At 39.7% G+C, this 27,590-nt stretch overlaps 2 protein-coding genes across 3 annotated transcripts in view; one reads left to right on the top strand and one right to left on the bottom strand.

The window, feature by feature from the left end:
- Positions 1 to 20,544, top strand: part of RABEP1 (rabaptin, RAB GTPase binding effector protein 1) — a 43,551-nt gene extending 23,007 nt beyond the window's left edge. The window contains exons 5-18 of one of the 2 annotated variants that reach the window (XM_010721798.2): positions 1,567 to 1,686; positions 2,534 to 2,669; positions 3,452 to 3,630; positions 4,597 to 4,722; positions 6,505 to 6,972; positions 8,689 to 8,793; positions 9,549 to 9,665; positions 10,051 to 10,149; positions 11,420 to 11,560; positions 12,228 to 12,417; positions 12,503 to 12,558; positions 13,421 to 13,519; positions 14,398 to 14,514; positions 16,486 to 20,544. In XM_010721798.2, the coding sequence (XP_010720100.1) occupies positions 1,567 to 1,686; positions 2,534 to 2,669; positions 3,452 to 3,630; positions 4,597 to 4,722; positions 6,505 to 6,972; positions 8,689 to 8,793; positions 9,549 to 9,665; positions 10,051 to 10,149; positions 11,420 to 11,560; positions 12,228 to 12,417; positions 12,503 to 12,558; positions 13,421 to 13,519; positions 14,398 to 14,514; positions 16,486 to 16,587 (2,055 nt within the window). In that variant the 3' untranslated portion in view covers positions 16,588 to 20,544. The remainder of the gene's footprint in view (positions 1 to 1,566; positions 1,687 to 2,533; positions 2,670 to 3,451; positions 3,631 to 4,596; positions 4,723 to 6,504; positions 6,973 to 8,688; positions 8,794 to 9,548; positions 9,666 to 10,050; positions 10,150 to 11,419; positions 11,561 to 12,227; positions 12,418 to 12,502; positions 12,559 to 13,420; positions 13,520 to 14,397; positions 14,515 to 16,485) is intronic. The other variant, XM_010721799.2, reaches the window with a different exon arrangement.
- A 233-nt stretch (positions 20,545 to 20,777) lies between these two features.
- On the bottom strand, positions 20,778 to 27,588 carry NUP88 (nucleoporin 88; the record flags this gene model as incomplete). The annotated part of the gene is made up of 13 exons (XM_010721904.2): positions 20,778 to 21,005; positions 21,392 to 21,510; positions 21,879 to 22,005; positions 22,327 to 22,407; positions 22,490 to 22,555; positions 23,066 to 23,191; positions 23,615 to 23,773; positions 24,386 to 24,487; positions 25,399 to 25,489; positions 25,643 to 25,741; positions 26,396 to 26,546; positions 26,966 to 27,149; positions 27,464 to 27,588. Coding segments are annotated over 13 exons (1,494 nt in total), but the record flags the coding sequence as incomplete, so codon positions are not given.
- Between the last annotated feature and the right edge of the window lie 2 nt (positions 27,589 to 27,590).

The following is a 27,590-nucleotide window of genomic DNA, read 5'->3' as shown; positions in this document are numbered from 1 at the left end:
ACATCACAATAAATAATAATAATAAAAAAAATCTGTGTAGTAGATCCTGTACCAGCATACAAAATCCAGTTATTCTTAAAACTAGCAGAAAACCATCTCATTGTCTTGCATTGACAGTGCTGGGTGAGGTGAGAGGAATGGAAGAGCAGATACAAGATCACAGGTATCACGTTGCAGTCCAGGATATTCACCAGCTTCTAACCTTCTTGGCTCAGTGGTGTCTCAGTTCAGATGTGTTCCATTTGGCTGTAAGATCCATTTTAAGCAGCAGAGAAAATCCATGAACTGTAACACCGTACAACAAGTGTGAAGTCAGACTGGCGATGGAATGTTCTTGCAGCCATCATGAATAATAGGGAGCAGCTTATTCAACAGCCCTTAATAAGGGGCTATCCATGTCCTGCTATAGATAGGTTTAAATAAACAGAACTGATAGAATAAATGAATTATAAAGCAATCCTTGAAGCTGAACTCCTTCTCCCATCTGTTCAAAAAATGTGACTGATGATTTGCTGGCTGCCAGCGTGGGGCTGTGTGTGTACGTGTGACTGTCACATGTCCCCAGTATTGAATTCACTGGGACATGTGATTTCCCCACGTTTCCTCAAAGATTTGATTTGTATTCTTTGGAAGGCACTGATAAAATACAGCAGAAGTGAATACAGCATGAAGAAAATCATGTTTTGCCTATAGAATTTTCTTGATAGCCTTTTGTAGCTGGTAGCATTTCTATATATTATAATACTAATTTATTCTTATACTATTAACATTTTTTCTTGTCTGATCTGCTCTTGGAAGTCTTGTGTAGGATGCAGTCATCAATAACCTTACCAGAAAATGAAAATCCAGTGAATAGGCTAAGAAACCTACATTCTAGCCTAGATTTAAAACAAGGCATGAATGTTTTCGTCTAGCACTTGTCATGTTTGATCAGGCTAAGTGTCAGCTTTTCAAGGTTCAGTTTTGGGACACCCTTTTCTGCCCTCCCCCCTCCCCCATCCCTTGCTGAGAATTCCTCCAGTAGCAAATAGAGAAAATCGAGCGTTCTCAGTCTCCGTACATAAAACCAACGTTAATCAGGTTAAATTCTTCCTGGCTTATTAATCTTCTCATTGTGTTGCCCTGCTTTGATCTTTTCAGAACTGTTTTTTATATCGTGGAAGTTTTTTTGATAGATTGGCTGTATATGATTTTGAAATACTTAGTATGCTAACACCAAAAAATTGATGCTGCATGAGTAGTAATTTAATGTTGAAAAGTAATCTTCCGAAACAGAACAGAGCTGCACTATGTGTTACTTCATTTCATAAGTACATGAATGGTCAGTAACTCACCCTGAAGTTCTTGTGATCAGTTTCTTCACATGTACCATGTGGCAGCATGCTGCAGGACTGTTAGGCCTTTAATAACACAGAAGGGTAAGCATTCTGAAAATGCATGGCCCCTGAATTTTCCTGCAAGTATCTAAAGTGATGGATTTCAATCAGATATCGGTGGCCCAACCCATGCATGGATTTGAAACTTAGTTGCTAATGGGTTATTCAAAATTTATTGTGTTAATTTCAGGCCCAGGAAGATGCTGAGAAGCTTCGTTCAGTTGTGATGCCTATGGAGAAAGAGATTGCAGCATTAAAGGAGAAGTTGATAGAAGCTGAAGAAAAAATAAAGGAGTTAGAAGCATCAAAGGTAAGGTGGAATTGTAACCACGTCCCAATCTGTGTCTTGCATCGTGCTTGTTTGATGCAGATAAATAATGGCAAATTTTGTAAGAAATAAAAATGTGTATTGTGAAGCTCTTCATGCACAGTACTTTTTTTTTTTTCTCCTGTAGCACAAATAAGATATTTTGCCTATAGGTGTTTCCCTGTCTTTCTGTTTTCAAAGTTGGATTATGTGTGTGTAATCCCTGCTTAGACATGAGTGCATAATTTCAGCAAATAAAATGTCACTCCAGAAATACAAGTGCTTTGCACTTTGTTGTAATTGGTTTTGATTTTCACCCCATCCTCTGTGAACAGATTTTCCTTTCTCTTCTGCAGACTCGCATGGATTTGAATGTTGCTTAGTTTTTTTTTCTTGTCCATTCCCCAACTGCCTTATAGTTAGGTTCTCCAACTGCTCCATTTTAGATTGTCTGCACATCTTTTGAGTGTGAAACCCCAAACCAGACATATTGTATAGCTATTGGTTTATCAGTGTTGACTGAAGGATTACTTAATTGTCTGCTCTTAGATGTTTGCCTCTTTACCACTTTTTGGTGCTGCCACTATTGTGATCTAACTATAGAAACCTTAGTTAAGTTACTTAAATGTTTGATTTAGTGGAATTTTAATGAATAATTCATTCAGGGAAAAATATTACCCTGCAAATACTACTTCCATACTGATAGCTGAGAGCCTTTGATTTCCAGAAATGAACTGCTGTCCTCAGCAGCTTCCTGATACCCAAACATGTGACCCTGACTCCTAACAAAAAGGGAATGCCTGCAACTATCACTTCACTGAGACTGTGTATTTCACGTTTTTTTATTCAGGTTAAAGAACTGAACCATTATCTGGAGGCCGAGAAGTCCTGTAGGACAGACTTAGAGATGTACGTGGCTGTTCTCAACACACAAAAATCTGTCCTGCAAGAGGATGCAGAGAAGTTGAGGAAAGAGCTGCATGAAGGTGCCTGTCTAGTGATAATCCTTTTGACTCTTGGACACTATAAGGATGCAAAACAAACAAACAAACAAACAAAACAATCCACCAATATGTATGTTACTTCTCTTCTGATTTCTTATATGAGCTGGACTATAAATAAATAAATAGAGGGCATGGGAGAGCATTATTTATAAATGTGACAGCCCCTGGACTGTTTATGAAAGTGTTGACTTTGGAGTCCTCTTATCAGTTCTCTCCTTCATAAATCCATTTACACTTTCTAGAGATGCTGTTGAATTTGTCTTAGGTTCTCATAGTATTGAGAGCTTTATTTTACTAAAGTGATTTTGGTGTCCTTTATTTGTGTAGAATTATGAGCGTTATTTCTATAATGTAATCTGGTGATATGTCTCCCTGAAATATCTCAGTTCTGAATGCCTTGTGGTGGAATGGATGTGGAAATGACTGTAGGAAGCAGAATCACATGAAAAACAGAATTTTCTGCTGAAATAAATAGGGAATTAGACAGTCTTTTAATACCAGCATTAAAAAGGAGAATATTAAAGCTCATGATTGAAGGCATTAGTTTTCTAACTGGGAAATCTTAAACTTGTCACTAATGCATCCTTTTTCCCAAGCTTGATACAGGAATTAAGAAAAATTCTTATTTCATCCTTAGTAGTTGTTGAACAGAGCCATATTGCTTTTTATTAGAACAATAATTACTTCTATTCACGAGAATGCCTCACTCAGGAGGAGTCATTAAAGAATTCTGGTTCAGAATAATTCTTTCTGTTCTTGAATAGTCTGCCATCTCTTAGAGCAAGAGCGACAGCAGCACAACCAGTTGAAACACACGTGGCAAAAAGCCAATGACCAGTTCTTGGAGTCCCAGCGTTTGCTGATGAGAGACATGCAACGTATGGAGATTGTGCTGACCTCTGAGCAGCTTCGACAGGTCGAAGAACTGAAAAAAAAAGATCAGGTCAGTCTCTGCTTGTTTTCTTTTTCCTCTCTCTCTTGTTTTTTTAATCCTGTAAATTTAATACAGTGTAAGAGGTATAGAAAACATATGTTGGAGGCAAAAGTTACTGATGTGTGTTAGTATTTCCAAAAAATGACAGCTGACAGTTGAAATAGAAGTTCTCCATTTGAATGACAGCTGAAGATTGTAACAGAAAAGCTCAGTGTGTTTGAATATTTCAGTACTAGTATCTGTAGCAGCCTTTAAAGTAATGTTGCTAATATTGTTAAGTGAATAGGTAATAATATCCAAAGTTAATCTTGGAGGAAGAAACTGTCATCTATGGCATAAAAAAATTATGTTAAGGTGTTAGAAGTGCTAAGATAGGAGGTTCACTTCTGTCTAGGTTTTTGTGGGTTTTGGGGTGTGGGTTTGTTGGTTTTTTTAATTCTCTCATATTGTGTATTAGTATTTTGTTTTCTCTGATGTCTTTATTTGATTCTTTTTGTAATATTGCAGTGCTTAGTGTCATCGAGGCACTTATTTTCATGCTTGATTTGAAGATCTGTGTGCAGTCTTTAGGGATGCATTTAGTGTATGTTACCAGGTTCTGTACAATAGCCAGTGTAAGAGCTGTAAGAGCTGCTTATCTGGTAATTCCTGTAACAGGAAATTTGTTCTAAATATTGCATTATTTGGTTAAAATTGTTCAACTAAGCAACGATTGTCCACTATGAAAAATAGGTTATAATTTAAGTGAGTTTGGTTGCGTTGTGGTATGAACACCAAGTGACTTGTAACCAAAAGGACCCTGAAGAGGTAACTACTGGGATTTTAACAACAACAACAAAGAATGTGAGAGAAAACCAAAACCCCATTCTATTGCTGCCTTTCTTTGTAACAGTTTATGATGAAAGCTAATGACTACTAAAGTAAAGCTGAATCTTGCTTATATAAATTCATTTTTTGTCGTCAATTGATTTCCAGGAAGAAGATGATCAGCAGAGACTTAGCAAAAGAAAGGAGCAGAAACAGAAAGATTCAGATGATGAAACAAAAGCTTCGTGTTCTTTAGCCCATGAGGAATCCCTTACCCAGTTCTCTAATGAAGAGGTAAAGCATTTCAAAGCAACTTCATGTACTTGTTCATTCCTCAGGGTGATGATTACAAATACAGATGCCCTCTGTGCCCTTTGTTCTCTGTCTCTTATAATTCATACTAAGCAATAAAAAACCTTTTGAGCTGCATTTGAATACATAAATTTTAATGAAAATCGGAAAATGATTCTTTAAAATCTTCTGAGAGTTGCTGTTAGAAACTGTATCTACCTTCTGCATTCTGGATGTTAACTGCTGTTAAACACTTTTGGGATTTATAACCACCTCCTAAAACACCTAAATTTTCAGCATTAAACCAGTTAAATCTGAACAGGAACCAAGCATTTTGCAGCTGATTTGCTAACTTATTTCTTGAATTCTGTACTAAATTTACACTGGTTATACAACTGTGAGGTCATTGATGGCTAAATAAGTCATTTGCTTTAGTATGTGCAAAATAGCATGTGTGCATCTGTATGTCTTATCTATCTATCTATATTTTATATCCAGATGTATCCAACTGTGCAGACTGAGGGATTGGGCCAAATCTATTCAGCAGGCAAAAATAAGCTTTTGTCAGCCAAGCCAGTAATTGAGGCTCAGCACCAGGTTTTTGCTGAAGCCACCTGAGCTGTGTTAGCAGCTTCACTGTACAGCCAGAACAAGTGGTAATGCTGGATGTGGTTCGTTAGCAGGTGCTTTTGGTGTTGTGGGAAATGGTGTTCTAGGACAAGCTGAAATTGCATTTGAGGTTTGCTTAAGGTTTTCACTTGTGAAGCAGAAAGACCACTGAGCACACAGCTTGGAACTTAGAAGCAGGTATCAGAATGAGCAGTTATTTCTCCTCTTCCATTGTGTTTTGCTTGCTTATCTATTTTGCTAGTCTGTGTTGGACCTATGATGGAATCTAATATTTTTCTAAAGAGACTTATTTTCAGTGTTACTTTCTTTACTTGCCTAATGGCAAAGCTGAAGTGTACAGTATTGAAGATGTTTTGAAAACAGTCTCATGCTTTTTAAATAAAGCATTGCTGGTGTCTTTTCAGTGCTGCAAATAAATAAAAATAGATCAAGAGACTTAATGTTCCTTATACAGGTCACAGGACAGCTACTGTGGCTTTTGGTATTGACATTCCCCAGGATGCTTTTCTACTTAATCTTAGCCTCATTCCTTTTCAGTTTATTTTATGTGAAAATGAAATTTTAAATATAGTATAAAACAAACAAAAAAAACAACCAAAAACTTCTTTCTCTTGCAATATTTTGTCAGACTCCTTAAGCAGAAGAAAGAGATACAAGAGAAATATTCATTTGTCAGCATGAAGTAGATTTTAAATGCATCATTCTTTGCTTGCTTTTACATTGGTGTTATTTTTTATTTTTATTTTTTAAGTTGAACAGACATCTAGGCATAGTTATGAAAGTGCAATCCAGCACAGTTTCTCTGGATTACAGATCTGGAAGTGATGCTGCAGGTTGTATCTCTGTTAGTGGAAGAAGTGCCTTGTTTCAAATACTAGAAGATGTAAGGTGACTGTGTCCTTGTAAGAGAGCTGGCAGGAAGACAGATTCTTACAAAAGCACTCTGTTAACAGAAGATTATTTTTCTTTAATGGTGGCTGGTACATTTCAGTTCTGTATTCTTTTTTCTGCAGTCGTAAGTTTAGCCATCAGATGCTTTTACTAAAGCCAATTTAAGTCTCCTTTTAATACGCCTTATATGTGGTGTCCAGCATTTCATTTGTACCATGCTTCTAGGGTGCAGTATGTAACTTCTCCCTTATTTTTCAATTACAGGTGCATTTAAATAGCACCCACAGCTCAGTCCATTCGTTGGACGCTGACTTGCTTCTGTCTTCTGGTGAATCATTCAACAAATCAGAAAACGATATGTTTAAGGATGGACTACGAAGAGCACAGTCAACAGACAGTCTAGGGACATCTGGATCTTTACAGTCCAAAGCTTTAGGATACAACAACAAAGCAAAATCTGCTGGGAACCTGGATGAGTCAGATTTTGGACCACTTGTTGGAGCAGATTCAGTGTCTGAGAACTATGATACAGCTTCCCTTGGGTCTCTGCAAATGCCTAGTGGGTTTATGTTAACCAAAGATCAGGAGAAAGCAATCAAAGCAATGACACCAGAGCAAGAAGAGACTGCTTCGCTGCTTTCCAGCGTTACACAAGGAGTTGAAAGCGCGTATGTGTCTCCTAGTGGTTACCGCCTGGTGAGCGAGACAGAGTGGAATCTGCTGCAGAAGGAGGTGAGTGCCCACCGTGCCTCTGCTGTGAGCATCCCACACGTGGCAGGAGGCTCTGTGTTGTGGGCTGCCTGTGGGAAAAAGTTGCTCAGTTCTCCTCGATGTGCTTTACTTGCAATCAGGAAATATGTGGCATCATACGTAGCTATTCGCATTTTCTTTGGATATTTCTGTAGGTTAAGCACACTTAATATAAGGAGCATTGATGGGCCATGTTCATGGGCAAGTCAGCTTTATTTGATGCAGTGTATCTAGGAGAGGGTCTTGCAGAAGTAGCTGTTGATTTCATGTGTGGAGGGAGCTGGGGATGGCTAGGGAGGGCCTAAGAGTAACAAAAGGATCTTTTGTTATGCTGAGGATATTTACTGAGGGTTATGCATGGAGTGCGATTTAGAAATGAGCAACCAAGATATGCATAGCATACAGAGCTAGTACAAAGGAAGCTTCATAACATTGTCAGGGACTTGCATCATTAAAAACCACATTATGAGAGCAACGAGCAACAGATTAGTGTTAATGCTGTGCCAGCTTCACTATGGGTGACCAAGGAAACTGGTGCTTCTGGGTGTTCTGCCTGTCAGTTTTACAGCAGCTTTGTATGATGCCATTTTAAAGCCTGCTTTTGGCTTCCTGCTGAAAAGAGCAGGCTCCTTTGCTTATTATTTCCAAAGAGAGGCCGAAGAAGTAATGCTTCAGGGGGAAAAAGGGAGGCAAAGAAAAGTCAGAAATGGGTAAAGGCAAGATGGAGGTGCTGGGGGAATGGATGTCAGAATGCAGGTGGAAAAAAACAAGCGAAGGACAGATGAGGTGAAGAAGTGATGATATTTTATTTCCTCAGCTTCCTGAATTCAACTTATAGGTAAATCATAACTTAAAAGATCTCTGCAAACCTATTGTAAAGTTGCTGGGTTTTGTATTGCTATTACTTTGTCATACCTAGAGGAAGAATCTGTTGTGCTGCGGTCCTCTACTCTTGAGTATTTTGTGCCCTACTGACATTTGGATGACATTTTACTCCAACTCTTTTGTAGAATTTGGAGAATAAACACCCTGCTTCCCACTTATTTCTAGAGGCAGGAGGACAGGCAGGGGGCATGCAACTGCTGCTCTGTGTGGGAGGCACATGGAGCAGCAAATACAAATGAGACTTCAGTGCAGCCCTCACTGCAGTTAGAACTTAAAGAAAACTCCCATTTGTACCCCTCACGGCTGGCAAACTCTGTTTGTTTGCTGCACACCTGGACACTTTTTTCCCCCTACTGTATGTTGTTTTGTTGTTTGTTTTAAACTTTTCTTTCACTTTCTTCTTTCCCAACTGTTATTTTAGTTGTTATTCGGTCTCCGATACTGAGCTATAGTGGGGAAGAGTATTAACCTAAATAAATTAAAGTCTTTTCTCTGAAATGTCTGTTTCTACCCAGGTAGTTATGTGATCTGTTTCAAAAGGATGCTCTAAATGACCCAATGAATTCTTGCATGTCCTGGCTTAGTGCTCTTGTGCTAGTAGTAGGGTTTGTGCCAGGAAGAGCTGATGCACAGCAGCTGCTTTACATTATCTCGTACTTCTACAACAACTTATTCTTGCTGTTACATGATTCTGCTGCTGACTCTTATCAGTAATATTTTATGAACACACAACACATCTGAGAGTTTGTACCTCTCCTGCATTCCCTGAAGAAGTTTGTAGCCCTCGTGGCAGGTGACAACTCTGTTCTCCAGGTGCAGAATGCAGGGAACAAGCTGGGTAGGCGCTGCGATATGTGCTCGAATTATGAGAAGCAGTTGCAAGGTATCCAGATTCAGGAGGCTGAAACAAGAGACCAGGTAGGATTTCTTTTCTACCTGTAGCAAGATTTTGATAGCTGTAGGAGTTGTTATAGCGTGCAACAATGAGCCGTTTGCTGTTTTATTTGTTGCTTTTATCTTGAACAATGCCAGCATACTTGAAATCCAGATAACTTATGTAATTTTATTACCATGACAATAATTTGTTATATGGTGTTCATGACAACAAACCAGTAAGCGTATTTCTTAAATATTTACCACAGAAAACCACTTTACTCAGTGCTACAGAATCATGAGTTAGAGGCACTGTTCTATAAAAAGATGTTGTGCTCATGCTGAGTTCAATGTCTTTCATAATTTATATTTTAAAATGCTTTTCAAGCATTAAATTCTATTATCTTTGATACTGCTAGAATTTTTAATGGTAAAGGAAAAATGAGAGGACTTCATCCTAGCAGCATAAAATGACTGTAAAGTACTGGAAAAGGTTTGTTTCCTGCCATATACCAAAGAACAAATTTCAGATTTGTACAGAAGATGTGAGTCACATTCTGCTTTGAAATAAGTGATTGAACTTATTACATAGCAATGCTCCAGAGCAGTTTGATGTCCTTTTTCTTTGTAGGTGTAGTCAGTGATGCACAGTTTTTTTGGAACAGCAGAACTTCTGTGTTGCATTGTAATTTGAGGGATTGGTTTTATTGCTTGGGAGTGGGATGGGTCAAGCTGTATTTCTGTTCAGAGAATGAGTACTCCCCAGATGTATCAAAAATTATTTTGTTCTAATAACATAGGTGAAAAAGCTGCAGGTGATGCTGAGGCAGGCTAATGACCAGCTGGAAAAAACAATGAAAGATAAACAGGAATTGGAGGAGTATATGAAACAAAGTGCTGAAGATTCCTCTAATCAGGTACAAGCATTTTGTAAAAAAGCTGGTAGGAATCAAGAGACATTATTGGATAGTATGTAACAAGAACTCTTTCTTGTCTTCTGTTGTTCTTGGGTGAACTACCTGCTGCAAAGGCAGCAAAGGTGATAATTTCTGGGGCTAGCTTAAAGAAAAGAAAAGAAATGTGATATCACTTTACTGAGAAAGCAGTTAACAAGATCAATTTTAGTGGGTTTCTCTACTAACAGGATCAATTTTAGTTTGAAATGGCAAAGCATATGTTAGCAATTATAACAGGGAACTTCAGAATGTTGTTCTTCAAAATCTGTTTCATGCTTTATATCTCTGTATGTGTTTATTTTTGTTTGATTGTGGGGTTTTTTTTGTGTGTTTTTGTTTTTTTAAGATCTCTTTGCTAATGGTTAAATGTCAGAAGTCGGAAAATTTCCTCAATGAACTGCAGCAGGCGTTTTCTCAAGCAAAGAGAAGTGTCCAGGAGCAAATGGTAAGACAGCTTAAACCAAGAGATCACTTGAATGATACTGTTTGTCTAACCTCTGGGTCTCAGAGTGCTTGTAAAAGACTGCCCCAGTCTGGCTAGGAAGTGCTCAGTGTTACAACATGTAAAAATACTGACTGTGTGAGCTCTGATACAGTCTCTGAGGCCAGTCCATCACAAATTACGTGTAGGCACATAGATGAATATAAAACTTACTAGACAACTATTTTTTTTACCTTTCATGTATATTTAGCATCTCGTTTCACCTCAAATCTGAAGACGAAGTAGGTTTTCTTTAGTTTGAGATGAATGCTCAGTGCTTTAGCAGGTCAGACTTAAAATATCAGCCCTAACACCCAGAAAGTGGTATGTTTGGGAGCTTACTTTTTAAAAACTATTTTGAGTCTCACATAGGAATTATGCCAGAGGACAGGAATAGGACCTCATTTTCTAGGGCAGAATGAAGTCTGACTTCCTTAAACCAATCAATTCCCTTCTGTATTGGAATCAGGCTTCTTCTTTTCTCCTTCCTAATGCAGCAGTGCTGGGAGGAAAGATTCCTTCTTCTCAATCTCAGGATTGCATTTCTGGTGTCCAGGATTCCTGCAGGATATCACTTGTAGATACGTTCTGTTTGGTGTTCTGTGTGAGGCAGCACCTACTGGAGATGCAGGAGATTCAGAGAATGTACTGATCTGCATTTCCTTTTCAGAACTGTCCACCTACAATACTCATACAAAGACATCCTGAGCTATGATTCCTCTCAAAAAATTTCACTGGATTTATTTATTTTGTAATACAGGCAAAACTATGTTTTCTTAATACTTGTTCTTTGCAAAGGATAAGCTGTTTTGATGTTAGAAGGCATAGGAGGCAGACTCCCACTGCTGAAAATTTCAGGTTGAGTATTTAAGGTTAATAACCTGAGCTTACAGCAGAGCTGTTACATGACTTGAATAAACAGCTCTGGCAGTTCCTGAAACATATTTTCTGCATGAGCACAGTTAGCTAATGGATAAATATGGAAGAAAACTGGGAAATCTGTTAGTCCTGTATTTATTGCTTGCTTCTTTTCATCTGCCTTTATTTCTGATGCATGTCTGATGCTGCCCCCAGGCAGCAGAGGGGATTGATAATTTTGATCAACAAAACCACTTTGTTTCCTTTCTTTTACAAAGATTCCACCATACTTTTGAAAGAAGTAATAGTAAGTAGGGCATAAAGAGATCTGAACATGATCCTAAGTGAGAACTTATGCTTTTCTTTTTATTGGAAGGCTGTCCTGACGCAGTCAAGGGAGCAGGTTTCAGAAGAGTTGGTGAGACTGCAGAAAGATAATGAAAGTCTTCAAGGAAAACATAGCTTGCATGTGTCTTTACAACAAGCTGAAGATTTCATTCTACCAGAAGCAGCAGAGGTAAAACGTTTCTAAATCATTAACATAAACAGTGGGTGCCACTTGTCACTGGAAGATGCTTCTTTATCAAAAAGCTGCCTGAAAGCAGTACACTGAACAATATTCTGGATTAGAACCCCAAATTCTGTGATATACAAAAACCACTTATCTGGTTCCCACTGGTGATTGTGAGTTGTGTCATAAATGTGCTTCAGAGTATAATTTCTGTTAACTCTGACCCAACAGCTACTCTATTGTCTGTAGTTCTTAGTGTGCACAACCCCTCAATCACCATGGCTCCATTGCAAGTATTGATTCACTAAATTAAGTCCATTGTTTTATTTTCTGCCTTAGCATTAAGGTTTAAGCCAGTGATAATCATGAGCCTCTTATAAGCAAGAGATATCCTGTCTGTGTCCACTCACTCACAGCTTGAGCACATCAAGCTTAAAAGATGGGTTGGAGTAGGGAGTGAAGGGCAGGGGAATGGGCAATAAATAACCCTGTGGAGAAAAGCATCTTTACAAGCTTTTCATTTACCATGACCAAGTAAACTAATTGTAGTTTTGTTTTAAGATCTGGTATGGTGGAGAAAACGTTGGGGTAGCACAAATTTGTGTTGGGTAGAGATGTGGTACTTTGCATATCTGACAATCACAACACAACTCCTTGCTCATCGTTGATTCAGGAGCTCCGGGAGCTGATCTTAAAATATCGTGAAGACATCATTAGTGTGCGGACAGCAGCAGATCACCTTGAGGAGAAACTTAAGGCAGAGATTTTATTCTTAAAAGAACAGATTCAAGCTGAACAGTATTTGAAAGAAAACATAGAAGAAACTCTACAGCTGGAAATAGAGAATTGCAAAGAGGAAATTGGTGAGCAGGGGTAAAAGTCTCTCAAAGTGGGTAATTGAAGATGTGATTTTTCTTGCATTCAAGCTTTAATATTGTTGTTTTTCAGCTTCCATTTCCAGTTTAAAAGCTGAACTGGAAAGAATAAAAGCGGAGAAAGAACAGGTAAGGAACCCTTTCACTGTAGGGTTTTTACATATGTTTAAACAAAGAAAATATAATTCTTTTTTTCTGCTACTTCTGTCAGGACTTTGAAAGCAGCACTGTTTTGGTGTCTTTGACGTTGCCCACTTAATATCTGAGAAAATTTGCCTTTTTTTCCCAACTGCCTTAGGGATATCAGTAATAAATATATATTTGTGTTCAGTCTGCCTGCCATTGGGAGGGAAAGAGAGCTGAAATAAGGAGACTAAACTACGTCACATTATTGTTCCTTCATCTCAATTTGCTTGTGGGATGGTGGAAGACAGATGTACATAACCCTTCTGTAGGAGGGAACACCATTATAGGCACTTGAAAATTTTCTTACTGAAAGCACTGACATTGTACAGGTTGCTCTCAATGCATTGCAACTCTCAGCAGCAACTAAGAGTGTACATACAGCTGTGTTTTAAATCTCTTCTGTGACCATTTCAAAGGAAATGCATAGGGTCATGCCAGGAAATTTGAAGGATAGAATTGCTGAATTGGTGCCAGAGTATGACTTTATATATTCATAGGTCTGGTACTTAAAAGGTGTTTTTTCTGTTTATTAATCTATAGCCTAAATATTAGCTTAGCTAATTCCTAGCTAACATTAGGTTACCTAATTAATAACCAAAAAGTTAGCTTTGGCTACTTCTCTCCAGCTCTGAAAAAAAAAAAAGAGAGAAAAACAGATAGTGCTTTCTGTATCCTTAGGAAGGGTTGCTTAGGTTCATTTCTGAATCCCTGGAGAGGCACATAGACTTCCAGAGTGGAGGGACTGTGAGAAATGGAAGTGCCAGAAATTTTGGTTAATCGTTTTGTTTTGTTCTTAATTATATAGTTAGAAAGTTCTTCACAGGAAAGCCTGCAGCAGCTGGAGAGTCTGCAGGAAACAAAAAACACTCTGGAAGAACAGCTGAAGAAGGAAACAGCAGCAAAGGTAGATATGTCCAGGTGTAAAGTACGTATACAACTTCTTTGATAATCAGGCTCTATCCAGAGGATATATCACTACCAAAGAATGGGAGAGGAAGTTTTGGAATGTTGGTAAGATTCTGGGAGTGAAATAATCTCTGCTGGTTTAAAATCCAGTTTTAAATCCTCTGGATTTAAATCCTCATTCCAATCACTTAGCACTTGGAGTTTTAAAGCACTGGATCTGAGTTGCTGCTGACTTGAATATCTCTTTTGGGTTATCTTCCAAAGATAAAAATGAAGAAAGCTTCCTGATTAACCAGGCCTTGGTATGAATGGTCTACTATTTCTGAATAAATGTTATTTTTCTGTTGCTGTAGGAAGGAGCCCTACTTTGACAGTCAGATAGAAGAAGAAAGAAAAAAAAAAGAAGAGAAATCAGATCACAATTATTATTTCTCTTCTCTCCTCTCCCTCCCTCAAAGACTTCTTTGACTAAAACTAAAGACAGCAAGATAATTACATTTCCATCAGCAGGTTACTGGCCTTCATCTACAGTCAAGTTGCAGAGAAACTCAGAATGATGCTTTTTCATTTTGAGATCCCTGAGTATATTGCTGTTAAAAGACATGGGAATTTTTTAATACTTGAACGTATCTAATCATGATAATACTTGACCGATGAGTATTAGCCCCATATTTTGCATTTTGTAAAACAGAAGTGGAGATTGACTGGATTAATTTCTTGCCAGCTCACTGAAAATAACCATGTTTTCTTGCTCCAGTATTGTGCTCTAATCAGTTTATGCAAGTTTCTTTGTGTGTGTGTGTGTGTGTGTGTGTGTGTGTGTGTGTGTGTGTTTGTGCTGTTTAAACGTAGCATAAAGGATCTTTTTCTCTGCAGGCAAACCTTGAACAGCTGGTGTTTGAAGAGAAGAATAAAGCTCAGAGGCTGCAGACTGAATTAGATGTCAGTGAACAAGTGCAGAGAGATTTTGTAAAGCTTTCTCAGACACTTCAGGTAAGGGCAATGCAACCTATGAGGTGTGTCTCTGCTTCTCTGAAGCTGACTAAAATAAGTTACAGCAGTTACAATTTTTCCTTATGTTGACATTTATGAAAAATGTTTAGAGCTATTAGTGTAGTAAACTGATTAGGTATTGCTAGTATAATATTTGTATCAGAGGGTTTAATTCTGATTATTGATTTCAAGCTGTTCTCAGCAACAAAGATGTACAGTTATTATGATAAACTGTAGAGAGTCATAAAAGACTCTCATAAAAACATATTATTCTGACATAAAAAGTAATTTTGGGTCCCAGCATTTCATTATTTCATTGTCCATTTCCTGACTTCTTTACTGTATGACACACCTTATTGCATTTTATAATGTGAAAAATTTGAGGACAGAATCAGGAATTTTTACTGTTTGGTCCTGAATGTATGGAATGGTTCTTCTTCTTGCCATATTTACTGCTTTCTATTTGTGCTGTCCAAGTCTTATCCTTGTTGTTGTTGTTGCTGTTTCTCTCCTTGTATGTCCTCCAAGAGGTGGAATATGTGGTTGGTGATGAGACAGTGAGTTCTGGCAGGGGTCTTCATTAAGGCTCATTCCAGCTGATCTCTGTCTTACTATTAACTGTACAGAGCACCAAGGGAGCTGTAGATGTAGTGTTTGCAGGATGGTGTTATGCTCAGGGGGCAAGGTTAGATAGATCTCACTTTCAGTGTCTGTTTTTTGGATTTGCTCCCCATCAGAACCACTGGGAACCTTGTTCACAAGCGATCTGCTGAAGTTCAGTGCTCTCTCTCCTTTGGGTTCTTGCTGAGTCCACTTAGTGAGATTCAGCAGAGTTAGTACAGATTGTTTTGAGTCAGGAGTTCAGGTTTATTTGGAAAACAAAAATAGGAATGTAGGAGATTGTTTACTAAACAGAGCTCAGGTGGATGGACAATAGGGAACTGTCTTCTTTTGTTTCTGAAGGAGCAAGTAGTACAAGAGTGACTGTTGAATTCTACTGGCTGGTGAAATTGTTTCTTGCTTATTATCATCCTCCCTTTCTAAAGTACAGCATGGACTGGTGTGTGCAGTTCCAAGAGCAAAAATACACACACTGCTTTGAAGACATGCAGTTTTCTTTCAAAACCTGCAGGCAGTGTGGTAGGCCTTCAGTAGTTACCTCAGTGAGTGTGTTGTAGCTGTGTACTTTGTCTTTCTGCCCTTAAGCAGTCATTACATTTTAGCTTCTTACCTGTTTATGTTTTCAATGTTTATGCAATGGTTTGTGCTGTATCTACTGTCCATAGTACAAGGTCTGCTGTCTAACACAAGAAGAGAGATTAGTACTGAATGAGAATTTGGGTATCTTGCTGTCACTTGGGTGAGGTGTTGACTGGCCAAGCTTAGGTATCCACAATGAAGAAGAACTAAAAATCAGTTAACCATTAGCTGGGAATTTACAACAGAAAACTCAGATGCTAACACGAAGCTCACTCCCCCTCCAAAGAAATGATGATCTCTTTGCATTAATTTACTTGCAGTTCTGCTGGGGATTTTTCAGCATGAAATGACTTGAGAGTTGATCAGAAAAGCAAGTAATGGGATTGCACTTGGCAAAGGGAGCACCTCTGGAAGTGTTTTAGCTTTAATTGTGAGAGGCCTGAAGGCATGTGTCAGGCATGTCTGTTACTTCCATGAAAGTTTATGTTGCTTTCGATATCTCCTCCAGTTTGCCTGATCCCTATGGTGAGTGGCTGGTTATTAGACAAAGCAGAGTGAAGACAGAGGATTGCTTGGGCACTCTAGAGTGTAGCTTGTATCTTAAAAGCAGCAATCTTATGTCTTTCCACCACGCATTCTTGGTTCTGAATTAAGTTTGTGTTCCTTCAAGCCTTGCATTTTTCAACTTGTGCAGGTAGTAAGGGTTGCTAACGTTCCCTAGTGGCTCAGTTCTGGTTTTACTCACTCATTGTGTCTGTTGGTTTTCCATAGGTGCAGCTGGAGCGGATCCGGCAGGCAGATTCCCTGGAAAGAATCCGTGCAATCCTGAATGACACAAAACTGACGGACATTAATCAGCTTCCTGAAACATGACACCCTGATGAGCGTGCTCCAAGGATGCATTTGGGGTTTTTAACTCATCTTTATAGCAACATTAATTATTATTTAACTCTAACTGAAAGAGCAGAAGACAACAGAGGGGAGCAATGACTAAGTTTTGTTTCTAGAGGGGAAAAGGTTTCGTGCTGGGCAGGAAGAGAGCACAAGAGTGACTTGTGTAGGAAGGAGAACTTTCTAATGGAAACACTAATGGGTGCGGTGTTTCATGTTCCACTGAGTGGGATCAGTCCTTACATTCTGAAAAACTTCCCCTCTTTCAGCCAACTTCGTAACCTGATGTAGAATTTTGGAACATTTACCCCTGTTTTTTCCCTTTTTCCTTTCCCCCCAATACTGTGATCAAAGTAGCTGCTGGAAACCATATTGTCCCTCCAAAACATTGAAGAGCAAAGTGGTTGAAGTTTTTCTGTTTGAATAGTCAGTAACAGTATTCAGCTAGCAGAGAGAATGAGGTGTAGAGTATGCTGTATGAATATTTTATATTAAAATATGACTTTATTAGCAGGACACTGGATATTGATCTTATTTCATAACTCAGTGTTGTATTATTTTTTTTTTAACCATTGACTTTGTGTTGAAGAATCTGAATGCTGCTGAAATGTGGTGGTCACGAGTGAGCTGTGTGTCTCCTGAACAGATAAATGCCAATCCGAAAAACTCTGAAAGCTGTACTGAGAATGCAGCTCCTTGAAATGCTTCCTTTGGATTCTGATCCTTAAAGAAAAGCACAAGAAATGCACTGTTTTGTAATCTCTTTTCACAAATGTAATTTAAAACGTGGAATTACAACTAGTTCTTTCTCATCTTGAAAGCTGAGCAGTATCAGTAACTCCTTCTCCACGTGAAGAAAATATGTTAGCAAAAACCCTGTGTGTTGTCTGAGTACTGGCTTGGGGTTTGTGCAGGGCAGCTTTGCTCTGGTAGGTGGCACCAGGCACGGTCCAGGTAAGATGCTGAACAAAGCAAAGTCAGCTTGACCCTCCTCTTCTGGGTTAGTTTTAATAGTATCCAAAACAGTGATGGCACTCTGTCACAGAGCACAAATGCGCTGGAGCTGCATTATTCTGCTGGTTCAAGTTGGAAAGGTGCAGTGCATCTCTTACTTAGAAGTACAGTATTGTGTTATTGCTCAGAGTTAATTCGTACGCTGTCCTGTATTTCTGTAAGCATGCATTTAAATTGCACTGTGTAACACAACAGCTAAGGCAGGACATTCTTGTGATTGATCAGGTTTTAGGTTTGGGATTTTTATATGAGTAACATGATGGTGACATAAGCATTCCTCCTTTTTCTCCTTTTAGTGGAGTTTCATGCACGCAGTTGAATAGGAACAGTTTAATGTACGGATGTGGTAATAGTGGTGGTGCATATTGAGTTCTTGGACTAGTCCCTAGCAAAGACTCAATTTGAAGAGAAGAGGCTGAGAGAGCAGCTTGTTATTGTCCAGAATTTATATCTTAAGCATTCTGCTATTGTTTATTGTGTTATCTTTGCATACCATAGATCTGGTGATGATGAAAAAAACAGAAGTACAGAGAATGCTCTGTACTGTAATGCACATGACTATATTTTGTTAGGTACGTAAATCCTGTTTTAGCAGTGTATGTCCTGCTACTAACATAAAGTTAGGACTGGTGGTTTTGAAGAGGAATGCCTTAAGAACAGCCAAAAAGAAGCATATGAACTCAGTTGCTTATCATTTATTGCAAGGAATAAGGCATTTTATTCACCCTAGAAACTTTCATAATCCTGACACTTCAAACCCATTTTTCCTACCTTAGTAACAGCTAGAGTAGTAGATGGCAGGGTTGTCATTTTCCAAATGAGTCCTCCTTTCATTCAAAAGAAGTTGAAGTGTGACTTAGGTTCTTTATTTTGGGTTTTTTAATCTCTCTCAGAATTTACTGAACTGTGAGGTGAGAGCAGCTGCCTTCTGATACAGAAATCTAATAGATGTTTTGCATTCACTTTTCCAAAGGTTAGCATTGTATTCTGTTGAATAAAAATCTTGGGTGGGCTAAGATAGATCTTTATTAAGGAGCTGCAGACTGGAAGGCTTTTTTCCTGCATTCTCTTCCTTCCATAAAACTGACTCTTAACTGGTTACTGGTTGTTAACCTGTGCAGCAGTGATTTAAGGAAGCCTGTTGTTTTCTGGTTAAACTACAGTGATGACGTGCATCTTCTGAGCAAGCTGAACACTTGAGGAATTGCACCTGAAGACATGCAGAAAAAGAATTTTTAGTTGAGTTTATGGACTGTTTTTTCTAATGCAAGAGAACTGTTAATGGCATTTCAGCATCCCTTTCTAGTCTGACTATCAGTACCTATCATCAGCAGCCCCATCTTCCTGCCTGTTCTTGCCTTCCCCCTGAACCATGGCCATGGCTGACCATTTTGGATTGTGCAGGGCTGGTGAGGCTTTTCCTTAGTGAATTTTTACAAATGGCTTTCTGTAGGCATGGTGATGTCAGATTGCAGATGATGATGGCTGCAGGGAGCCTTTCTGCAGTCCATAGAGAGCAGTTGAGGGAGAGCTCAGTCTGTATCGTTCATAGACACAGCAACAATTGCAGCAGTAGCAGAATGAAGTTGTGCATGCGTGTGTGTGTCTGTATGCATGCTTGTATGCTTTTCCCAGTGGCCAGTAATGGCCTGTAGGCCTGGTCTCAGGCTGGGTGTGTGTGCAGTAGGGCTCAAAAGGGACTAATGAGCACTGAAAGGAGCGGTGCTGGCTGCTGAGTTCCTTGGTTGTGAACCAGTACTGCATGTGTCACTGGAGAGACATCCTTTGGTTTGGAGAGGAAGGATATTCAGCGATGATGTGGTTGTTTTCCTTTGTACCACCTTACTCCACTGTGCACCCTTGCCCCTGTTTTAGTACTATGACCATTTTGAGGCTGAGTGAGTGACCTTTTTCACCAACTGCTGGTCATCCCTTTTAAAAATTTATTTTAAAATTAGAAACTTATCCATCCACAAAAGTGGTGGGCGATGCTACAACCAAATGTCCTGCTGGGGAAGGAAAGCACGGCTTCAGAGGTGGTAACTCAAGCTTCAGCTGAATGCAGATGTAAGAAAATGTAAAGTGGCCTTCAAAAAAGAAAATAAAAGTGCCAAATTTGCAGAGCACTTATTAAACCACTGTCAATGAAGTGTAGTTAAAAACTCTTGCTGTAAAGCTGTAGATGCTCACTCAGTGGATTATGATGATATCGCTTATAATAAATCAGAGACTAAACACTCTTCCCTCCAGTTCTTGGCTTTCTGGAGCTTGTTTTGAATGGGGTGGTAGGTTTTCCTCACTCAGTAAGTTTGTGTTTTTTTAACAGGCACTACTTCTAACCTGACAGTTCAGCTCTGATACACAGGGTGAGTGGATTAGAAAGCTGGATTCTATTTATGCAGTCTGTAAAATGGGCAAGATCAAGTTTTGTATGCATTCCTATACTTGTATAGTCTTAATCTGTACAAAAAAAAGTATTCTTGCAGCATGTATGGTAACCTAGTTACCTAACCGGTAATAACAGCCCTCCTTTCCTTACAGCTTTACTTTGGCACCTCTTGCTGTGCCACTTTTGTAGCAGTGCAGTACTACTTTTCAAAACGGAGCTTGACCATGTCACCTTTTTGAAAGGGGAAGTGTGGGAGGGAGGGGGAGGAACAAGAATTACTTATTGTCCACTAAAGTTTGTCTGCAGCAGATAATTGGCCTTTTAATGTCAAGACAGTGCCAGCTTTTGATAAAGGCAAACTGAGTGTTTGGAAGTTAATACTGCATTCCAGTGAACCAAGCCATTGGTGTCCTGTGCAATTGTGGATGTAGAATTCTGCTGTCTACAGGATTCAAGTGTAACCATTTGTTAACTGTATTGAAGGTGTGTCCTTTATGAAGAAAGTGTTCCCAATTAAAAAAAGCTGCTGAAGTGTATGCGCTTCTCTGGTCTTTCTACTCTGCCTTCTGCCACAGGCTTCCACTGCAGTCACTGTGCCATGGACCAAAGGTAGGAGATGGCTCCCAGACAAACCCCAGGCAGTTTTCTGAAGGAAGCAGTGATACCTTTTCCCTCACTTCTGAGCTAGCTGTATTAACTATCCTACTTCAGGTTTGAAATAGCCTGCTGCACTGTGTCCTGTCAGAAGAAATGCAAAGACCACAGCATGTGAGGAGTCTTATCAAAAGTATTTTAATTCATAACTGATCTTTACAAAATAATAAAGAAAAGGCATATTGTTCAGTGTATGAATGTTGACTAGATAAGGAGAATTACTAGGGAATAATGAAAACTTATCCAGCCTTTTATTGTAGGTTTATTCTCTTGGAGATGTTAGAAGTTCACATGGCCTCTGATGTCATTGATCTGCTTTACCATTTCCCTTATGCGTTCTCCCCTTCAAGAAAAATAAATTCAAATCAAAAAGCTGCAAGTCATTTTTGTTTGGTGACAGTCAATAAGCAAAACAATTCATATGACAGAAGCAGAGAATGAGAATATTGTTTTAAGTGATTCTGTTAATTACAGACTTCATACAGACTGCCAAAAGATCCTCTGGCGAAAAGGAGACCTGAAAGCAGCTTCAGTAGTAGTAGCATAGTATGATCAGTGCTACTCTAACAAGCTGGCACATTCTATGCTTTAGACCATCTCTACAAGTTCCAGGTGGTGCATCAGTCAACCACGTGATGCAGAGGTAATATTTACTCTAAAAACTTGGAAAGGATAACTCATGTACATGCTGCGCTCAAACTCTACAGGAGGATCCAAGCTTGAACTTACTCTTCTTTCAGAACGGTTTGGATGCACTTGCTCTGGTAGGCACTGAGGGTGATGCTGGGTTTTCGTGGGCTGACGCCCTTTTCCATCTTTTTCTGCTGGTATTCCTTCTTCATTTTAACCTAGAAGTCACACACAGAAGGAAGGAGTCCCAGTCTGTGTTGGTGCTGCCCACTAGAGGGAAAGCATATTATAGCTACAACCACAATGAATTGACTCTGATTGGGATAAAATCAGCAAGCTTTTGCACTGTTCCACAGAAAGAAGAAAACACTAGCACAGGGAGCAAAGAAGGCATGGAGACTTCCTTAGCTTTGCACTGGGTTGCAGAGGTTCTACCTAGATTCATAATGAGGTTCAGAATTTATTGCAGCCCACCGTTGCTAATTCAACAGAGCAGCTTTGTGCCAGTGTGGAAGGACTGTATTCCAACTCAGTGTTATCATTTAATGAGTGTTATCAGCAACCGACCAGCCACATTTCATCTCACCTGTCTGATTGCATTGCTCAAGTGCTGCAGCTGGTCATGGATTGTCTGCAGTTCTTTCTTCATATCTCTTTCACTGTCTGATATAACAGGAAGCTGAGATTGGAAACTACGAAGCACTTTCTTCATCCTTCATGTGCAACAAAAGAGATATTGCTGAATTAACTTACGTTCTAGACTAGTTATGCTCAGACAACAAGAGTTTTGCACATAACTGTGAAACATCTTTTGTCATTTAGCTTAAGTCTTAGGGGCTCAGGACTCAACTTCCCTCACAGCAAGTGAACTCAGTACTGAATCTCATCTCTGAGCTGCAAAAAAAGAATTCCAGAAAGCCAGTCTTCCGAGCAACCAGCACAGTACTGTCTGCTTATTCTTTTTCTACCATCTTGGCACACATATATGCGACAGCAAGCAATCTGTGATGAAACAGAAGGCAGTCTGCACTCACCTATTCATAATATCTTCTTGCTTCTCTTTGGCTTCCTCATACTTGTCAGCCAACCGTTCAGCCATTTCTCGCAAGCTTTTCCTTTAATGCAATTGAGAAGTGTTTATTTATAGTTACATCTCTACTGATTTTAACTTGATAAATGCAGACAGATTATACTCACTTTTCCTCTCGACAGTAATTAAGGTCTTCCAGTTGTTTCTTCTTCTGTCCCCACAGCAACTTCACTCTTAAAAATAGACACAAAAAATTCAACCACCCCCAACAACAGTCCAGCTGAGTCAGTATTTAGGCCACACAGCAAATATCACAGAAGGCACCAAGACATGGGCAGCTGAGAACACTTCCTTTTTGGCCTAATTTTATAACATAAATCAACCACTCCAGTCAAAACAAGTAGAGACTTATATAATGCAGTATTTCGTTTTAGCAGCTTTGTCAGAATTATTGCTGAGGTCAAAGGAGTTCCAAAGGTTTTCCTGCCACACCCAAGCACAGGCAGACCAACAAGCAGACTCGCACCAGAAAAGCAGCATTTTTACTTTAGTGCTTCCTTGGTCACTCAGTCTTCATTTCTGGTAATCCAGAAATTGAAGTCTTACACGCACTGAACTCACAGAATACATTTTACTCAGTTACATGAGTTACTCCAGCAGGGGAGGTTTAATGCTGGGTTCTCAGTAACACTGTTCCACAGGGACAGCGTGCAGCACTTAACTTACAAAGGTTTGTTTCTTACCTTTGCTGAATTTCCTCTTTTGCCAGATCCTGTTTCAGTATATATTCCTCTCTGAACACTTGCGTGGCTCTGCTAAGAAGCTGAAGGCATTCTTCAGGGGGAGGAGCAGCATCTTTATCAGCAGATCTGAATAAACAGGAGACAAGTTTTTGCAATCCTACTTTTCCCTCCTTGCAAAGGCTGTCACTTAAAGCATTTATGGTGAGAGCTCCAAGGCCTCGGATACAAAAATGGGGGGCTACAACTGAATCTCTTTGCAATAATACAGTTTTCCTAATGAGAAAATCCCAAGATGTTTTAAAACACTCAAAACCCAATGAGATAAGGCCTGAGCAGCCTAGTCTAGCACTGAGGTTAGCATCACATTGAGCAGAAATCAGGACAAACAGCTTTCGTGGATGCCATCCAAAGGCACAAGTCTGCTGCAGAAACTGCATGCCTGTAACTGCTCTTTCCAAGCTGCTGTGTTGTTCAGACAGGAGTCAGTGAACATGTGGCATTCCTAAAGAGTTCCCTCTTCTGCTCCCTTAGGAAAAAGTTTGTACCTACTTTAGGAGCAAGGGGTTGGCAGAATTACGCCGCAGGATGCTTTGGATGTGCTTCTCAAATGAATGCTGTGATTCAGCCAGGACACGGAGAGGAGAAGTAGCATCATCTTTGTCTTCTTTGGTGCATAGTAGAGAAGGAGATGCAGGATGGACTGCAGTTCTGCCAAAGAACATCAAGAGCACTTTAAAACCTTAAACTACAACTGAGTTTAAACAGTAGTTAAAACAAGAAACTCATCCATTGTGGAATTCACACATTACAGCAGTAAGTTAAAAGATGAAATACTTCAGTTGTATGGTAAATGGAGCTCTAGGCAGGGCTGGTGGAGCTCAAAAATCCCCCTCTTTGGCCATAGCTAAAAAGGGAAAAGAATCTCAAGTATCCTCTTATTTGAAAGCCAGTTCAGTAACAAGGCAAGCAAGCTCTCCAATAGCAGCATGTCCCAATCTCTCTTCAGTTTCTGCTATGCAGATTCCTTGTTATAAAAGTGAACAAAATGCCAACAACGATGTCAGAAATCAATTGATGTAAAGCTTGTCCTAACCCTCAGTGAAAGTGATACAGATTGGTTGTATCCCCTCAGAGCACCTTTTCAGTATTAAATAATTACTCTCTGAAGGCTTAAGTGGTCTGCCAAGGAGCATTCAATAGGCAAACTTCAGTGCATGCTATGAGAGATGAAGAAATTTAGGGTGAAAGAATCAAATAAGAAATCCTGACATCCTTTTTGTAAAGCAGTCATGGACTTCAGTCCAATTACAAACCACGTACAGGAGTGGCCTTGTGATGCACTCATAGGTATTTGTGATGCAGATCATTGTGGGTCCCAGCACATCAGATACTATCCAAAATCCTCTAACTGGAGCGGATTGCCTGAAGGAAGAAAACAGAAGAATCATCCATTCAAAAAACCACACTTTCTTCCTGAAAGTTGTGCAAATTCTTTGGGAAAAGCACTATTCACAGCAATCAGCTTAGGCAGACATGGGTCACAAAGCTAAGAACCAGTGCCCAGAAGGAGTCCTGCAAAACAGTTTGTCATGGAATCTGATAATCAAATGTACCAAGCAAACCCATCCATCCTGAGGGAGGGAGCACCCATAAGCTTGCCTGTGAATCAGAAGCAGAAGTCTGCTAAGACCCAGAAACATTCTTCCCCCTCCTACCACAGTCCCACAGGTTCATTACTACTCACACCACTGGCTATTTGTCACCCATTCTGACTTCAGGAGCCCTTTTGACTAGATGACTCATCTGACTTGTGTTTGGAACACAAGTAATGATTATTTCTTGCATTTAATTATGTTTAATACAGAGCACTCAACAGAAGTGATTAGGCCTTATTGAAGCAAGAAGATGCAATAGACACAGATAACACACAGCCTATGCCTGCAGTGCCTCCTGACCCTGAGTGAGGTACCTTCAGAGCTCAAAAAACGAGAAGATCTCTCAAGGCACAGCCTGGTCTTAACACAGGGATAAAAGAGCACATCAAGGATCAGGATTATTAGATGAAGCAAGCCCCAGAACTGCAGTGGGATAGGTAAACAGAAGTGGAATTTCTTCTATTTTGACAGGTAATTCTAACACTCATAGGGAATTTAGCTTATACATGCTGCTATACATTAAGAATCTTAATTTGCAAATTATCTATTTTACTTGAATCCTATTAAGTTGATTTTATTATCTTTAATAGCAAGAATGCAGTGGAAGAGGGCAAATCATAGATGCTTTCCCAGAATAACACACTGATTTGGAAGCAGCAGAAAGGTTTTGCTTTTTACCTGCATGGCAATGGCTTTGTACAAAGAATATGTTCAACAAAGCACTTCTGCTCTGCACGCAGCTCTTGTAAACCATCTTTGTCTTCTTCATCTGCAAAGAAGAGTGCTGGTGGAATGCACAACATCTACCTTGCAGGGCAAGGCGTTCTCAGTTCTCCCCAAATATTCCCCTGCTTGTTGCTAAGAAAACATTGGTGTTCAGGCATCAACCGTTTCCCTCTACACACAACAGTCTCAGCCTCACCTGAGTCAAGGAACTTCTGCAGTTTGCTGATCCATGTCAACCCCACGCTGTGAACACCCGCTTCATGTGTGCAGTGGTATCTAGTAGGGCATTTGGGATCTGAAATTTAAACAGCAAACGGAGTATAAAGCACTGCAGAGAAAAACATTCTGCAAACCTGCACACTGTTGAATGTGTGTATTGGCCTTCTGTCCAACTCGTTGCAGTAGTGCCTATTCAAAGTCTGAGCTGCATGCATTAGCCACAGAATTAGAATGCTGCATGTAAATCAAATACATTTGCAGCATCTGCTTATACACTCTTCACAAATTAATTAGAATTAGTTGCATTATACAATATCTGTCTCTATCCATCAGGCTTCAAAGGAAGATCAGCTAGTGCCAGCAGACCAGCTTTCAGACCAGCTTCCTTGTCCTTCCCATCCTCCTGCCCTACAACAGCTGACAGGCTAATAAACAGGCACCAACACTTCTCAGCATCACCACCCACAGCTGTACCACTTTCCTTACATGCATAGATTACCACAGCTGCAACAACTTCTGCTTTCTAACCCACAGCTGAGAGTTTTCTATTACATACGTGCCCCCCGTCTCTAAATAGTCTTGTGACAATTCCCCTTTGACTATGCACATTTTCCACAGCTGTAAGACATCAAGCAAATGCTTATCCTGTTTGAGATGACAATAATTTTTAAATAACCTGATCCTAATTTCAAGCAAGTAAAAGACAACAACTTGAGCTACACAACCCTACCTCGATGCAGTTTGATTGGGCAAGAGAAATCAGACTCCAAAGACTCTTCCTCATCTCCTGATGCCAATTTCAGTGCAAGTTCCAGCTCAACACATTCAAACACGTACAGGGAAGGAACAAGATCAGATCTTGGGTCCCACGATTTTTCTGACTGTAAAGAGCATTGAATTCTTTGATAAGACATCATTTAAATAGAAAAAAAAGTGTAAATAACACTGAGTCACATAATATAGGTAGGCAAGTGTATTAATTGTTGGAGAAATTCATTAAAGTCCCCTTATTTTTTTTCATTTAAGAAGCTCTGTAACACATGGTTTCTTCAGAACATCCTCTTTAAAATAGTTCATGGTAAGACTGAAATGGCTGCACCTGCAGGAAACACACAGCTGACCTTTGCAACAAAAGCACAGGAGGATCACAGGCACTGGCTGGAACAGGAGGACTCACTGCCTCATTATAGAAGAATGCAGCTTTGGCACTTGCATTCCCATCGAGGCATTCTGCCATCTTGAAGGCAGGAACTTTCACAGAAGAAAGAAAAACATTCACATAAGTAACAAGACGACATACCTGCTCCTCATCCTCTTCTGCATCCAGCACCACACAGTGATAAAGCACGCCCGATTCAGTGGCAATCACCAGGATATTTGGAATACAAGGCAGGCACAGGACAGCACAGGCATCGTAGCCGTAATTGTCTTCTGCAGCAGGGTGCATGGGCAAAGGGCCAAGCAGTTTGCCAAGATTTCCAGCACTGGAATAGAGGGGATGCATTCACAACACAAAGTGTAGGAGCAGAGTTCCCATGGCCGCCTGCAGGAGTTTACTGAATGATAACTAGAGAATGAGGGCGATTAAAAAATAGACAACTAAAACAACAAACACAATAGTTTGGAGTTAACATGTTATTCTTGCATTTAAGTCTACTAGCACCACCACAAAGAGATAAAACAAATTGTAACACAAACCAGCTCAGCATCCATTACAGAATCCCAGCGAGGTGAAGAGAGAGCTCTGGAACCAAACATACAAAGACTCTATGAAACTTGAGGGTGAATGCAAGCCTACCTCTGCAGCAGGTTGATATAGGTGAGGAATGTCTCTCCATTTTCATATAAAATGTAAAGTGGAAAAGCCAGCACTTCTTCACTGCCTCGCTGCCCAAGAATGCTCACTGGGACGGGCACCAGCGGGC

Source organism: Meleagris gallopavo, chromosome 21, assembly GCF_000146605.3.
Source record: "Meleagris gallopavo isolate NT-WF06-2002-E0010 breed Aviagen turkey brand Nicholas breeding stock chromosome 21, Turkey_5.1, whole genome shotgun sequence".
Lineage (NCBI taxonomy): Eukaryota > Metazoa > Chordata > Aves > Galliformes > Phasianidae > Meleagris > Meleagris gallopavo.
Note: the sequence above shows the minus strand (reverse complement) of the source record. Positions and strands in the feature narration are given on the sequence as shown.